The 12896-nt window shown below is 45.2% G+C and overlaps 2 protein-coding genes across 2 annotated transcripts; both read left to right on the top strand.

Moving 5' to 3' along the window:
* The first annotated feature begins 10586 nt into the window (after positions 1-10586).
* LOC122621139 lies at positions 10587-11769 on the top strand. Its single transcript, XM_043798898.1, has one exon. The coding sequence runs from the start codon at positions 10614-10616 to the stop codon at positions 11712-11714; it is 1101 nt and encodes a 366-aa protein (XP_043654833.1). The 5' UTR covers positions 10587-10613; the 3' UTR covers positions 11715-11769.
* A 119-nt stretch (positions 11770-11888) lies between these two features.
* LOC122621048 (seminase) lies at positions 11889-12875 on the top strand. The gene has a single exon (XM_043798778.1). It carries the CDS (start codon positions 11926-11928, stop codon positions 12835-12837), a length of 912 nt encoding a protein of 303 aa, XP_043654713.1. The 5' UTR covers positions 11889-11925; the 3' UTR covers positions 12838-12875.
* The last annotated feature ends 21 nt before the right edge of the window (positions 12876-12896 follow it).

Below are 12896 nucleotides of genomic sequence, written 5' to 3'. Positions count from 1 at the left end.
AATTAACATTTTGCTGAATTATGTACTTACATGACTGTGGCACAAAATATGGTTTAGGCATGGCATGTCATGTGTATGGCCCAAGGGATTTACTTCTTTCCGTGCTCCCCAACCGCCGAATCTCACTCCCATATTGAATTGCCTCCGAATTTTGGGCAAAACTCACATCTTTATATTTGTTTGGTATGATTGCAGCAGACCGGAAAACCCACATAAATGTGGGCTATGCTCAAAAACCGAGGGAATTAGTAGTAATAGACGAAAACTGGGTAAATCATTTGAAGTATTAGAGAGAATGGAAGTACATACAAAATATTTATGGAAGCAAGTAGAAGAGTATAGGTTTATATTTTACACGCAAAAGGGTGTTCAAGTTTATTTGGTTCCACATTAGCCTTTTTCTGTTACACCTAAGACAATAGAACTTAAAATGTAAAATCTATATATGCTCACTCCTTTAAATGCCAAAGGACACAGCCAAGATGTCTGTAACAGTGCCAAGAAACAAGAATCAAGATCCGGAGACAAGTGTTTAAATTACACACGACATTGTTCGAATTTGTTTATCTTAGGATTTTTTCGCCAGCTTTGTGTCATTGAAGGCGCTTTGGCACCGAGACAAGCAAAATCGCCATCGCACTCATACTCACCTGCCCGCCTGACCATTGTCCTGGTATCCTTGTCCTGGGCAAGGATACCCATACCCACAAGATCGAACGAATGGCATGGGATGGGATGGGATGTGTCACTTGTAGCAATTTGAAGTTTACAGGGTCACTGGGGACCTTCGAAACCTCGTCGCCCATAAAGGAAGGCAAAAACTTAAAGACAATGGCAGGCGGACGTAACAAAAACCGTAATCTACTCAACAACTTACTTTGCTTATACAACAAGGATCTGAAATCAGTGCTTGCGGGTGTGGGATTGGGTGTGGGATGGTTGTGGGTGTGGGATTGGGTCGTGGGTTATTGTCTTGGGCATCGCTGACTGGCTTCTTCTTTTTCCTCATCGACTCGAGGACGACATACGACAAGTTTTTCGAATAAAACCAATACAAGACGCTGGCGACACACTTAAGTATGAACAAATAACAAACTAAATAAAATGCCAAAGACACCAGCCCGAGGGGCCTTGAATTGGCCGGGCCAGCCACAATAACTGTTTGGGGAAGGTCTTATTCCATATAAATGTACATATGTACATATGTACGTACTGTATATGAAAATCAGCTTTGGCTTTGTGAGTGTGTCTGAGAACGACAAAAATAAAATGAGGGAAAATGTGGAAAAAAAAATCGTATTTAATTTTTGCTTTTGTTTTCCCCGTTTGCGGATGGTGTTTTTATTTTTGCATACAGCATCAAAGTTTTTGCTACTTCAAAATGTGAAGCAGATAAAAATAATGGAAAAGTTTTTACGGGGTATGTGGAGAGAAGTTCGTCCATATAGAGCAATATGCCACAGTTCGGTTCGCTTTTTGGCCTGCAGATGGCGTCGACTTAAGGTGGCAACTACTTAAAGTTCAACTTTGGCTTAAGCACTCGCTGCAGGCTGCACTTTCACGTGGGGGTGTGACACCTTTTTTCCATTCCCCGGTAACAAGGCCACTTTATTTATTACCCTACCCAGTTTCCACTCTCCACTTCCCAGTTCCCAGTTTCCTTTGGTCTTTCGTTTCCACGCCAGTGCTTAGTCCTGAATCAGGAGGTTTTTATTGCCGACGCTGGCCTACTTAGTTGCAAAGTCCTTAGATAATAATCCTTTTGCCTAGCCTTGCTTTATAATAAATGACAATGGTACTTGGCTCGGTTTGGGTAATCGGATTGGAAGTTTATCGAGTGCATTCAAACCAATTAGATCCTCACATGCTAATAATGAAGAAGCGACTCAATAATTTCGCCATGGCACAGAGTGAAATGTGAGTGAGCTGGGAATGGAATCGCCTGAATTGGGCTAATCCTCGGGGTGCCGGCGGAAAAGCATTTCCAACACCTAGCACTCTGCCTGCACCCGGCTGGGAATGCACCTGTGTGTGTGCTCGACGCGGTGTGCGCCACAATGGCAACTAATCAGCTTTTTGTGCAACACGCGCGAATGTTGCCCGAGGTGGTAATGGAGTGATTTGACTCTGGATTTGCCTGCCACACTACACTACAGGAAAATAAATATTTGAAGCACAAATAAAAGTGTGTAGATACTTATATTGAATATATAAGTATGTATACAATTGTTCTAAAAAGTTTAATTGTGATTTGTATTTCAGTCTAAACTCACAACATTAGCAAATCGTTTTTGAGGAGCTCTGCCTGTTTTAGGCCTTGTTTTCTTTTGGTGTGTGTACCTGCAACTTTTCAGTTGTTTCACTTTGGGGAGCTGAATTTCACTCGAAAGAGGCAAGGCAGTGAACCGTGCAGGTAGACCCCTCATCACCACCCACTTTCCACCCACCACCCACTCGGCCCCACCCACTCGGCACCACCCACTCGGCACCACCCAGTGCACCAGCACTCGTGGCTGTGATTTATTTACCGTTGAAATTATCTTGTTTTGCGGTTTGATGCATCGCATTGCCAAAGTAACTTTATTTTGCACTCGAAACCTTTTTGCACTGCACCGCGCAGAGATAAAAATTTACGTTTCGGCTTTCATTTTCTTTTTGTGTTACTTTTTTCCTTTTTTTTGTCCATTTTTTTTTGCGTTTTGGTGAGCCAGTGCGCTCCCACTTTGTGTTGCTAACTTTTCAACTAACGTCGACTTGGGTGAAAATTGACTTTGCAGGGATCCTGGATATCCTGGCAGCCAGGAGGAGGTGCCACGCCCCGCTTCGCTCCCCGCCGCTAGGCGCTCTTTTAGTGCATAAAACTTTTGTGTTAGACTATCAATATTTGCGCCTGTGAGGGCGGACAGTTTATCTAGCTGCAGTTTGGAGTTTGTGTGCATGCTGCGGCCGAGCGAGGACTCCAGATGGTTAAGGATGCTGCATAGATGGTGGGCGAAAGCGCAACACTCCAGTTTAATTGGTAACCAGGCGAGCTGTGTACATTTTTAAGTAAGAGTTAATATTTAAGGGCTTGAGCTCAGTCAGGCAGGCTTGCTCAGCTAATTTGACACTTGAATTCGAAAGTTGAAAGCCGAAAGTTTTGGTGGAGATTCGTATCGGTTTTTTGGCCCAGCCGCATACACGAAAATGCCATATCAAAGCCAACCACACGTCACATTCACACGCACACGGGCGGAAAGTCCTTGCGCTGCAGGTGTGGGTGTGTTTTTCCAACCCCCACCATTGCACACACACACACACACAGACATGCAAATGAGTGTGACACCGTGTGTGTTTATCATGCTTAAATAGCTTACACAATTATAATAATCCCCGCTGCCACTAAACGCAGACAATGTTCATGGAAAACACACAGAGTTTTGGACCAGCACGATGGGTTGATTAAAAATCAAGCGTCGAATTAAACAATTTGAAAATAATCAGAAAATCCATCTCGTTGTCCTTTTTCATAGATGAATATCCCGGATTAATAGAATTAAATATTGCACATCAGTTTTACTTTTGGTTTTGTTTGTTATTCCTGCACTACAAACGGCAGTCTAATACATCCCATGGTGGCCTCACTTTGTTTGCTAACTATTTTTGTTGGCAATTTATTTGAAAATTGAATATAAATTATTTACTAAAAAAGCATTAAGGGCGAGTGGCCAACAAAGGCGGGAACAAAGACACAGACATGGCTCTGTAATTTTAATTAAAACAAACAAACGGACACATGATGGTGAGAAGTACATGGCTCGCTACTTCTCTTCATACATACATGTATGCACGTGCGTATGTGTGGAGGTCCTGGCTGATTACATTTTAGTTGTATCGTTCAACTTTTAGCCATAATTGTTCGCAGGGTAGAGGATTTTGGGGCATGATTTGTTTGTTTGTTTGCTTGTTTGTTTGTTTGCTGTTTGCTGTCATTATAAATTTCATTCTGGCCAGAACGGAAGTCGTTGTGTCTGCGCATGGATTTAGCAGCAATAATGAGGTGATATCGGTGGCTGGAGCGGTTGGAATTCCACTGCCATCCTAATTGGCAAAACAAAAAGAGTGTGTGTGTGTGTTTGTGCATTGTGAATCAATAATGAGTGGAGTCGAATGGAGCCCTTAAAGTCCCCTTTGTGCGCCGCAATTTAACCGCATTGACCATTGATTGAGTTACAGGTTGACGATGGAGGACCAATGGCATGGCCAATGCAATGCTATTTGCACATCAGACCAAATTCAATAATAATGGCAAATGCAAAACAGAAACTAATTGCAATTTGCATGCAGTTTCTCGGAACAGTAATATGCCAACTGTTTATTGAGTTACTTCATAATTACAATAGCCATTGCCATGGCACACCGATATTGTTATAGTTTTTGCTCCTGACCTGGGGCTTCTCTGCGTGATTTGAAATCGGAGACTGCAGTGCTGCTCTGTTTGCTCTTATGTGGGAAAATTAAAGCTTCAAGTTGATTCACTATTCGGAATGTATAAGAAACTATAATCTGTCTTGATGCATGATTGGAACTCAAACTATACTTGATTCTCTCTTTTTATGCTGTTATTAAGCCCGCTACTCGTGGAGTAAATGGGTATCCATATGAAGTATATATATTCTTGATCAGAATCAATATCGATATTCCATACAATGTTAAAATTTCTTTAGCACTTCCACTACCTGAGTAACGGGTATCTGATAGTCGGGGATCTCGACTATAGCATTCTCTCTTGTTTAGTATCTATTTATGTAGAATATCTTGTATACAAAACTCCCTTTACTCCCTTTAGCTTTTCCTATTCCATTGGTATTTTGATATAGTTATCCTGCAGCACTGTTCAGTGCAATCGGCGGCATAATAAGCTCAAATGCTGGCCAGTCCACATGAAAACCGCAAATTTAACTACCAATTCAGTGGGCAAAGACTGGCAATTCTTGCCCGGGCCCTCAAAAGTAGGCCCTGTGTTATTGCCCAACTATTGGCATGACCAGTAATATCATAAATTCATTACCCACAAGGCAACTGGCCACGCCCCCCGATAACCGCACGCCCCCAGCCGCAGTAATGAGCTTTCACATTTCAGCAGTTGGCAGTGGAGCTCATCATCGCCAGCCTGAAGGCCCCTGCCAGTTGCCACGCCCCCATTAGCGGGAATGACTATTGAAAACCGGTTGACCAAAAATGACGCGCAAATGTTGGCAACATTAAATTAAAGCGCCAGCAAACTGGCTCAAACCGCACGCGAAAATTTATGCATATAAATCAGGCAACGTGGCGCGTTGTTCGCTGATTGACGTGTGCCCGTCGTTCGTCAGGCCCGGCAAACTACTGCTAATTTGTCGGAGGTCCTGCGTACTACTACCACCCCTCCCCACCCCCTTTGCAAGAAGGACTTCAAAAAAATAGAAGGAAAAATCGGGAAACAGCCAAAACAAGGCAAACGCGGCCAAGCCAAACCAAAGCAAACAAAAACAGCAGCTAGAGCAACTGAGCGGCGAAATGTGCCGAAATTCCATCAAAGCGACGTTTTACGGATAAAACATTTGCATATTTTGATTGGACACGCCCAGTTGTGTGTGCACAGTGGGCGAGCAAACAATGGCGACGCTTCTGGGACGCTTCTAGGTCGCTTTGGGGACGGGACGGGAGGGGTCGCTGTGGCATGCAGCTAACAAACTGCGACGTGTGCTAGGCTCAGACAGCAGCAACACGCAGCAGCAGCAACAGCAGCAGCAGCAGCAACAGCAGCAACAACAGCAGCAGCTGCAACAGAAGCAACAACAGCAACACGCAGCAGCAGCAGCAAGAGGAGCAGCAACAGCAGCAACACAATGGCGGCAACTATGGCTGCGATAAGGGAATCGGTATATGGCAGTCAGGAATCGGAAAACGGGAGTAGGAAGCTCGTGAGGCAGGACTCCCGACTGGACACGCCCCCTGGAAAGGCAAGGAGGGGCGGTACTGACTGGTCTATCATGCGGCTGACGTGACGTGACGCGGCAGCGATTTTTACACTTTGCACTTTTTTCACATTCCGATACCCAGGGCGTTTCAAAATGTGACGGGTAGATCAGTTCAGTAATTAGTAACCATGATAACCATGATAATCCTTTCATAGACTATGTGTTCTTTGTTATAACTAAAGATTTTAATTTAGCAAGTTAGTTACATGAAACTATTACTAAGTGTTAGTCGTATAATGTTATATGAAACTATTACTAAGTGTTAGTCGTATAAATGTAGCACATTCTAGTCGATTGTGTGAATGGTTTCCAGCACTTACTGCTTCCGATTTCGCTGGTCAGTGGCTCTTTGTTTTACTTTTTTTAAACGCGCTTTTTAGTTGAGCTCCCGATTATTTTTTTCCCTGGCATTTTGGCGTCGTCATCCGTCGCTGTTGTCGTCGTGGGCAATAAATCTTCATTTTCGCTATTAAAATGTTGTAATATTTTCGCTTGTTTTTTAACTCGCTGCCGATTGTCCTTGTCGTCCTGCATGGCCGTTCAGTCGTCCTTCGACCAAAATATATTTAGAGTTTTGGTTTAAGGACTTGCGGACAAAGCTATAAATAAAAAATAGAGAATAAAAATTGAATAGCTTTAGGGGTTGCCTTAGTTTTTTTTTTGCGACGATTGCCGATTTTATTAAGGGGTGCCGCTTAGATTTTGTGGTCCTAAACGGATTTATGCCCCTCCGTAATTGATCTGTTCACGAAATTGCCCCGTCGATAAGCCATTCGATAGCAACTCGCCTTGAGTACGAGCATATCTCACAATGGCGACTGCTGATGTCATTGCTGACGCATTGCGTATACGCAGCGTGGCACCGCCATTAGTGGGTGTCCTTTGAAGCAGTTGCTGAATGCGAATGCGATGGCGAATGGAAGTGCATGCAGCTATCGTGCTGCGACCCTTATTACATTAAAATATTTGACACAATTGCAGCTTTATGGCAATTTGCAAATTGCATTGCCACCCGCGGAGTTCGCCTTTGGATTTGGTATTGGGTTGACTTTGTCAGGTGCGCACACACATTGTGTGATGTGTGAGCTGTGTCATTTTGAATAATTTCAGAGTGCGTGACAACATTTTTTGCCTCGCCTCGCATGCAAGTCAATCAATTTGGTTGGCGAGAAATATTGAAAAGTAATTTTACTCCACACGTTTCACACATATATTCAGTGTTCTGGTCTTAAAGTTAGCTGAAATCGGTAAAGCCACTAATAAATTGATTTAGCAGGCGTGTGATTTTCAGGGATTTCCTCTTCGCGATTAAAGCGGTAAAATAAATTCACCAAAGCCAGATTCACTTCCGAGGCGAGGTCATAAATCAAACTGTCTAAAATGGCATACATAAATTCTCATACTGGAAAAGGCATTTGCGATGAAATTAACACGCTGCGGCCCAGGACAACGTATCGTTTGCTGTGATTAATGCAACGCGGCGTATGCGTAACGTTTCGCTAGCTGTCTTTATTAATGGACGCTGATTTGCACATAAAGCACCGCACACACATATGAGCCGAGCCGAGCAGAGCGATAAAATGTGGCCATGGGCTTGGGGATCAGGAACCTGTGCAGCACGGAACTGGTGGCCTACAAGGTGCTGGGATTAAACTAGATAGCTGCTCAGCAGCTCTGCAGCTCCCTCGCCTCATGGTTGTGGCTTCTTGGCTGGAGGAGACGCTGCTCCCTTCATCCCACATCCCCATCCCCATTCCCATTCAGCTTGGGCTGCTGCCTGGGCATTGTTGTAGAGTCATTAAGGTGTAAATTATACCACTAATTAGCCATTAAGTAGCAAACGGCAGGAGGCAGCGTTTAAGCACGTACATTCCAAAACAAAACGAGTTCTGCGTGCTTTGAAGGACTACCAACTATATGGTAGCAATAAAATTTAATGAGCATATAAAATGTGAGAGTGAAAAGTAAATTCTGTAGCTCAAATCGAACCGTTATGTGGGTAGAGCTTAAAGGTGTCCCGGGATTACCAATCCTTTGATAGTAACGCCATACATATCGATACTACATATAAGAAACAAGCAGAGTTGAACAACAAAGCAAGTGCGAGGAAAGCAGCAGGAATAGTTTGAAAAAATATTGAATTCTTGAGACATAAACAAAGTGAAGAGGAGCAGCAGCAACTCCGGCGGACTATTGAAGCAGAAAATCGAAAATTTATACAAATATGTTGAAAGAGCAGGGCAAAATGGAGCAGCGCTTTGGCGTTCGGGAAATGTGCAACGGCGGCAACAAAAGGAGCAGTAGTCCTTGTCTATGTCCGTGTGCCCCTATATGTGTGTGTGTTTCTGTGTGTGTGTGTGTGTGTTTGCCATGGCGAAATTTGCATTTATTTGCTGAGGGTATGTTCAAGTGTGCAACGAACTGTGCTTGAGTAGAAGACAGGCAGAGGGCCAGTGCAATCAAAGGCAAAGCCGCCACCGCCGAGATCGCTCCTTCAGCTCCTTTTGCTCCTTTCAGTTGCTGGTACTGGTGCTGTTGCTGCTCCACTTTTCACTTGGCCAGCGGCGGTTCGTGTCCATTGCATCCATGGCTTCCTTTTGCCGTGTCCATCTCCGAAAACTGCACAAGACAAATGTACTCGCTGTACAGATGACCCTGCAGCCAAATCCCGTCCAGAGATCCATCGGAGCAGATCCTTCCAGACGGCAGCAGCGCCTTTGATTGCGTTTAAAGTGCTCCCATCTCAAATCTCAAATTGAATTCACTATTGGTCGCTGGCAACTTGTAAATTCAAATAAGCTCAACCCCCATCATCTAGCTGGCCCCCTCCTGTGTTTTTCATTGCGTCATGCTGCATAATGAGCTGCAAAATCTTTGCCGGCTTACATGGCGTGTGAGTGACATTTAATTTGCCGTCGACAGCGTTCGCATGGAACTCAACTACCGCCCTGGTGCAAATCATCCTTTAAGCAGAGTACATAATTGGGCTTTAGTTTTAGGGAAAAGGGTTAATGATGCCACTCGAACATAGGAACTTCCTTTCATGCAAAACCTCCATCTAGTTAATAAAAAGGGCATATTTCCCACCATCCATAAACAAATCGGGACTCGTATCAGATTTGGCGCCTATCCGACTTGCGAATGGAGATTGTTTATTGGATGAAAGTCAGCCCCTAGGAGCACTAAAATCCTTCTGAATCCGGCAACCGGATCCAGCACGCGTTTTACAGCTAATAATAAATGACCCGAGGTTGTTTGTCGTCGTCCACGTTTTGCAGCCGGGCACGTACGCATAAATTTCGACAAGGCCGTTGAATATCCTTTTTTTTTGCTGCCCATGCCAGGTGGAGTCCTCGCTTTCGTCCCCTGGCGTCGACACATAAACATAATGACCAGCTATTATGGCCGGTCGGATCGGCTTACGGCAAACGGCAAACACATGTTTGTCAGTCGGGTAATGTGCCAAGTGTAACATATTTTAAATAATTGATGAGCGAACCCGACCCGGCAGCTGTTCCTGCTTCTGCTCCTGTTCCTGGCTGCCTTGCCGCCTTTCTGCCTGCCTGCGGATATCCAGATCCTGACCCGTACTTTATATTTGCATGGAAAAGCCTTCGTCTGCCCATCAATTAGACGCACTCGTCGCCGTCGAGCCTGCCGACATGGCTGTCACTTTTTGCTGTCGACGGCAGACGGAGGAGCAGACGGAGGAGTTGCCAGCTGGAAATGCCTTTGGCTCATCCGTTTTCTTGCCGCAGGCGGTGCATACATTACAAACACTTCAATTTCCGTCTGCCAGTCAGTCAGTCCACTTCAGAGGCCCCGTTGAAAACTGGTTCTGATTCTGATTCTGAATCAGTTTTTTCAGTTTTTCCCCTAGCAAAAGGGGCTGCTTTCCCGCACCAGACAACTGTAATCAAAGCAAATTAATTATCTATGTCCTTCGTTGTGCGCCGCACTTTTTCAGCCATCGAGCCATCTAGCCATCTTATATACCTTTCAAGCCTTTCATGTCCGGCACAATGTCGTCTGCCGTTGACAGGACGGTCCACTCAGCTGTCTGCTCCGATCTCGATGGCGGCAAAAGGCAAGAGTTAAATGCCGGGCATCGATGCCTGGCTTATAATTCAATGTGCAACCGCAGTCCAGCACATACATATGTACATATAGCCTCACAAGTTCCAGCAAAATCCTTTATTCCTTCATTCACTTTCGGCGCGCACAAAAGTAGACTACAAAAAATGGCAATGCCAAAACAATGACAGACACGGCAAATAAAGGACATGCAGGAATTACACAGAGAATGTGAGCAAAAGTGAGAGAAGAGCCTGCCGAGTGGCTTTCATCTAAGTTTTTAATTAATATTTCTACACAAAGAAAAAATATACTATTCAGCCTTTCAGCAAAGTTAAATAAAGCTAAAGTTCAACAAAAAAATTAACTTTATTTTATGTTTGTATTAAAGTGTATATAATATTTATTTCCATTCGACCTTAAGCTTTTTTTCTAAGTGACTTCATTTTCTATTGCTTAAAGTGAAACTAATTAAGTTAGCTAAGTGAATCTCTTTGCCATGCTGGAATCTGATCAAAGGGCCAGTTTCTCTTCAACATGCGAATCCTAATCACATGCATTTTGTCCATCCTTGGGCTGGACTACAGTGCGTCCATGTGGGTGAAAAAGTACTCGGAGAACTACCACCGGCCCACTTACTACAATCGAGCCCACAGAACCCAGGACCACGTGGATTACAATCGCGAAGCTCTCGAGGAACGGGACAAAGCGAAGGAGGCGGAGGTCCACGAACGACTGCCCTTCGATGCGACGAGGGACTTGTCATACTACGTGAACGTGCTGAACGAGGGATCCGTGATCTGTGCGGGGGCGCTGATCTCCCGCAGGATGGTCGTGACCTCGACGCACTGCTTCCCGGCGCGGAGATACGATGCCTTGTACGAGTACACGGCCAATCATCTGTCCATACTGAATGGCAAAGAGTTTTCCGACAATCCGGATCCGCATCAAGTACTCGCCTTTTTCATGCCGTTTAACAAGAAGGAACGCCGTAGCAACCACGTGGCTCTGCTCGCCCTAGCAAGCAAGCTCGACCGGGACCAATACCGATACATTCCCCTGCAGCGCAAGAAGCCACAGGAGGGGGATGACGTGAAGATGGCCTACTATGGTCCACCCAAGTACCAGATCCGGCTGTACGACACGCGGGTTCTGGACTTCGAGCGCTGCAAAATCTACTACAGTCTGAAGGAGGTATTCGTCATTTCCACCATTGAGCCGGACTTCATCTGCGTGCGGAACAAGCGGCACTCGAAGAAGTCCACCTGCAGCACCCGACCCGGGGATCCCTTGCTGGTCGACAACAAACTGGCGGCCATCAATATATATGGCGAGCACTGCGACGAGGACGACGACTCCACCAACATGGACATATACCTACCCATTCGCACGGTCATACCCTTCATCCAGACGGCCACGGATGCACTGAGGGCTTTCACCGGATCGGGTCCATTCAATGAATCGCACGCCAACAAAATGACACCGCTGCTTGAGTCCTTGGTGAAAAGGTCGCCCAATGTTTATGTCGGTGGCTCTGTACCGAAAATAGCTTTTGACGATCCTCTGAATGGAGGACCAGATCGTAAGGCCAAGAATCCTATAGATGACCATGTTCCATTGGTTCTCGATTATTATTAGTTGTATTCAGAAGCAACAAATTCGATGGTTTATTAAAGACACGTTCAATTTTAAACAGTGTAAACAATATTTTTGTTATGGTTGCATATAGTGTAAATGTCACATTATAAGGTATTACAAATCAGTTGTGGGCGTCACAAACTGATTTTATAAGCACTATGGCCAAGTCAATATTGAGATATGCTTAGTACCAGAGACCTATTGAGTAGCGATGCTGCGACCACTGTGCATTATTCAAATCCTGCTACTTGCTTTCCTGGCGAACGAGTCGGCATCTTCGAACACGCATCTCCATCGCTATATGCTGAGCGGCTATAAGGCCCAGCACAACCCAAGGACCCAAATGGACTACAAACGACGTCGTACTGTGAAGAAAGAGGAACAGGTAGAACCCGCTCCCAATAATGACACAGCACAGATTGGACATTCCAAGGAGCCCATAGTTACGTTGACCAATTCGGGCAGAAAGGTGCCCCTGCATGAGCTGATGGTTAGGATCTATCAGCAAAACAAATACATGTGCATGGGCACAATGATATCCGAGATGCTAGTGATTACCACATCCACTTGTTTTGAAGACGACCTACTTGATGTGGTAACAATGAAGACGTACGACGACGAAGGCCTCGAAGGCAAAAAGGTGCCTTTCAACCAGACGTACCTGAAAGGAGCGGATCCCATGCTGGTTATCATTCAACTAACCAAGTCCCCGAAAAATTCCCAAGTGACTGGCGACACCGTGAAGCTGTGCGACTCGGAGCTGGAAGTATACGAGCCCATCGAGATGCCACTGTGGATCAGGAGTCGCCACAGTATTCACTCGCAGACCACGTACACCATACCGGTTCAGGCGTGCCGACTCCGCATGCGGGATCCCGACGCGGTGGTTGTCACCGACACCATGATCTGCGTGAAGAATTTTAAGTATACCAGAAAGTGCCAGATGGCCATCGGGAATCCCCTGGTCCACGACGAACGCATCTGCGGCATCAACGTGGCTGGTCACAACTGTCCCGCCTTCACGGGCGCGGATCTGTACATCAGGGTATACGATGCTCTCGCCTTCTCGATGCTGGGCATGGAGATCATTAGGGACTCCCGCATCGAAGATACCATTTTCTAATGGGTTGGCTCAAGCTCTTAAATAAATATTAATATACATATTTTCTATTATTTTTCTAA

This window comes from Drosophila teissieri, chromosome 3R, assembly GCF_016746235.2.
Source record: "Drosophila teissieri strain GT53w chromosome 3R, Prin_Dtei_1.1, whole genome shotgun sequence".
NCBI classification, from domain to species: Eukaryota; Metazoa; Arthropoda; class Insecta; order Diptera; family Drosophilidae; genus Drosophila; species Drosophila teissieri.
This window is presented reverse-complemented; position numbering and strand designations above follow the sequence as displayed.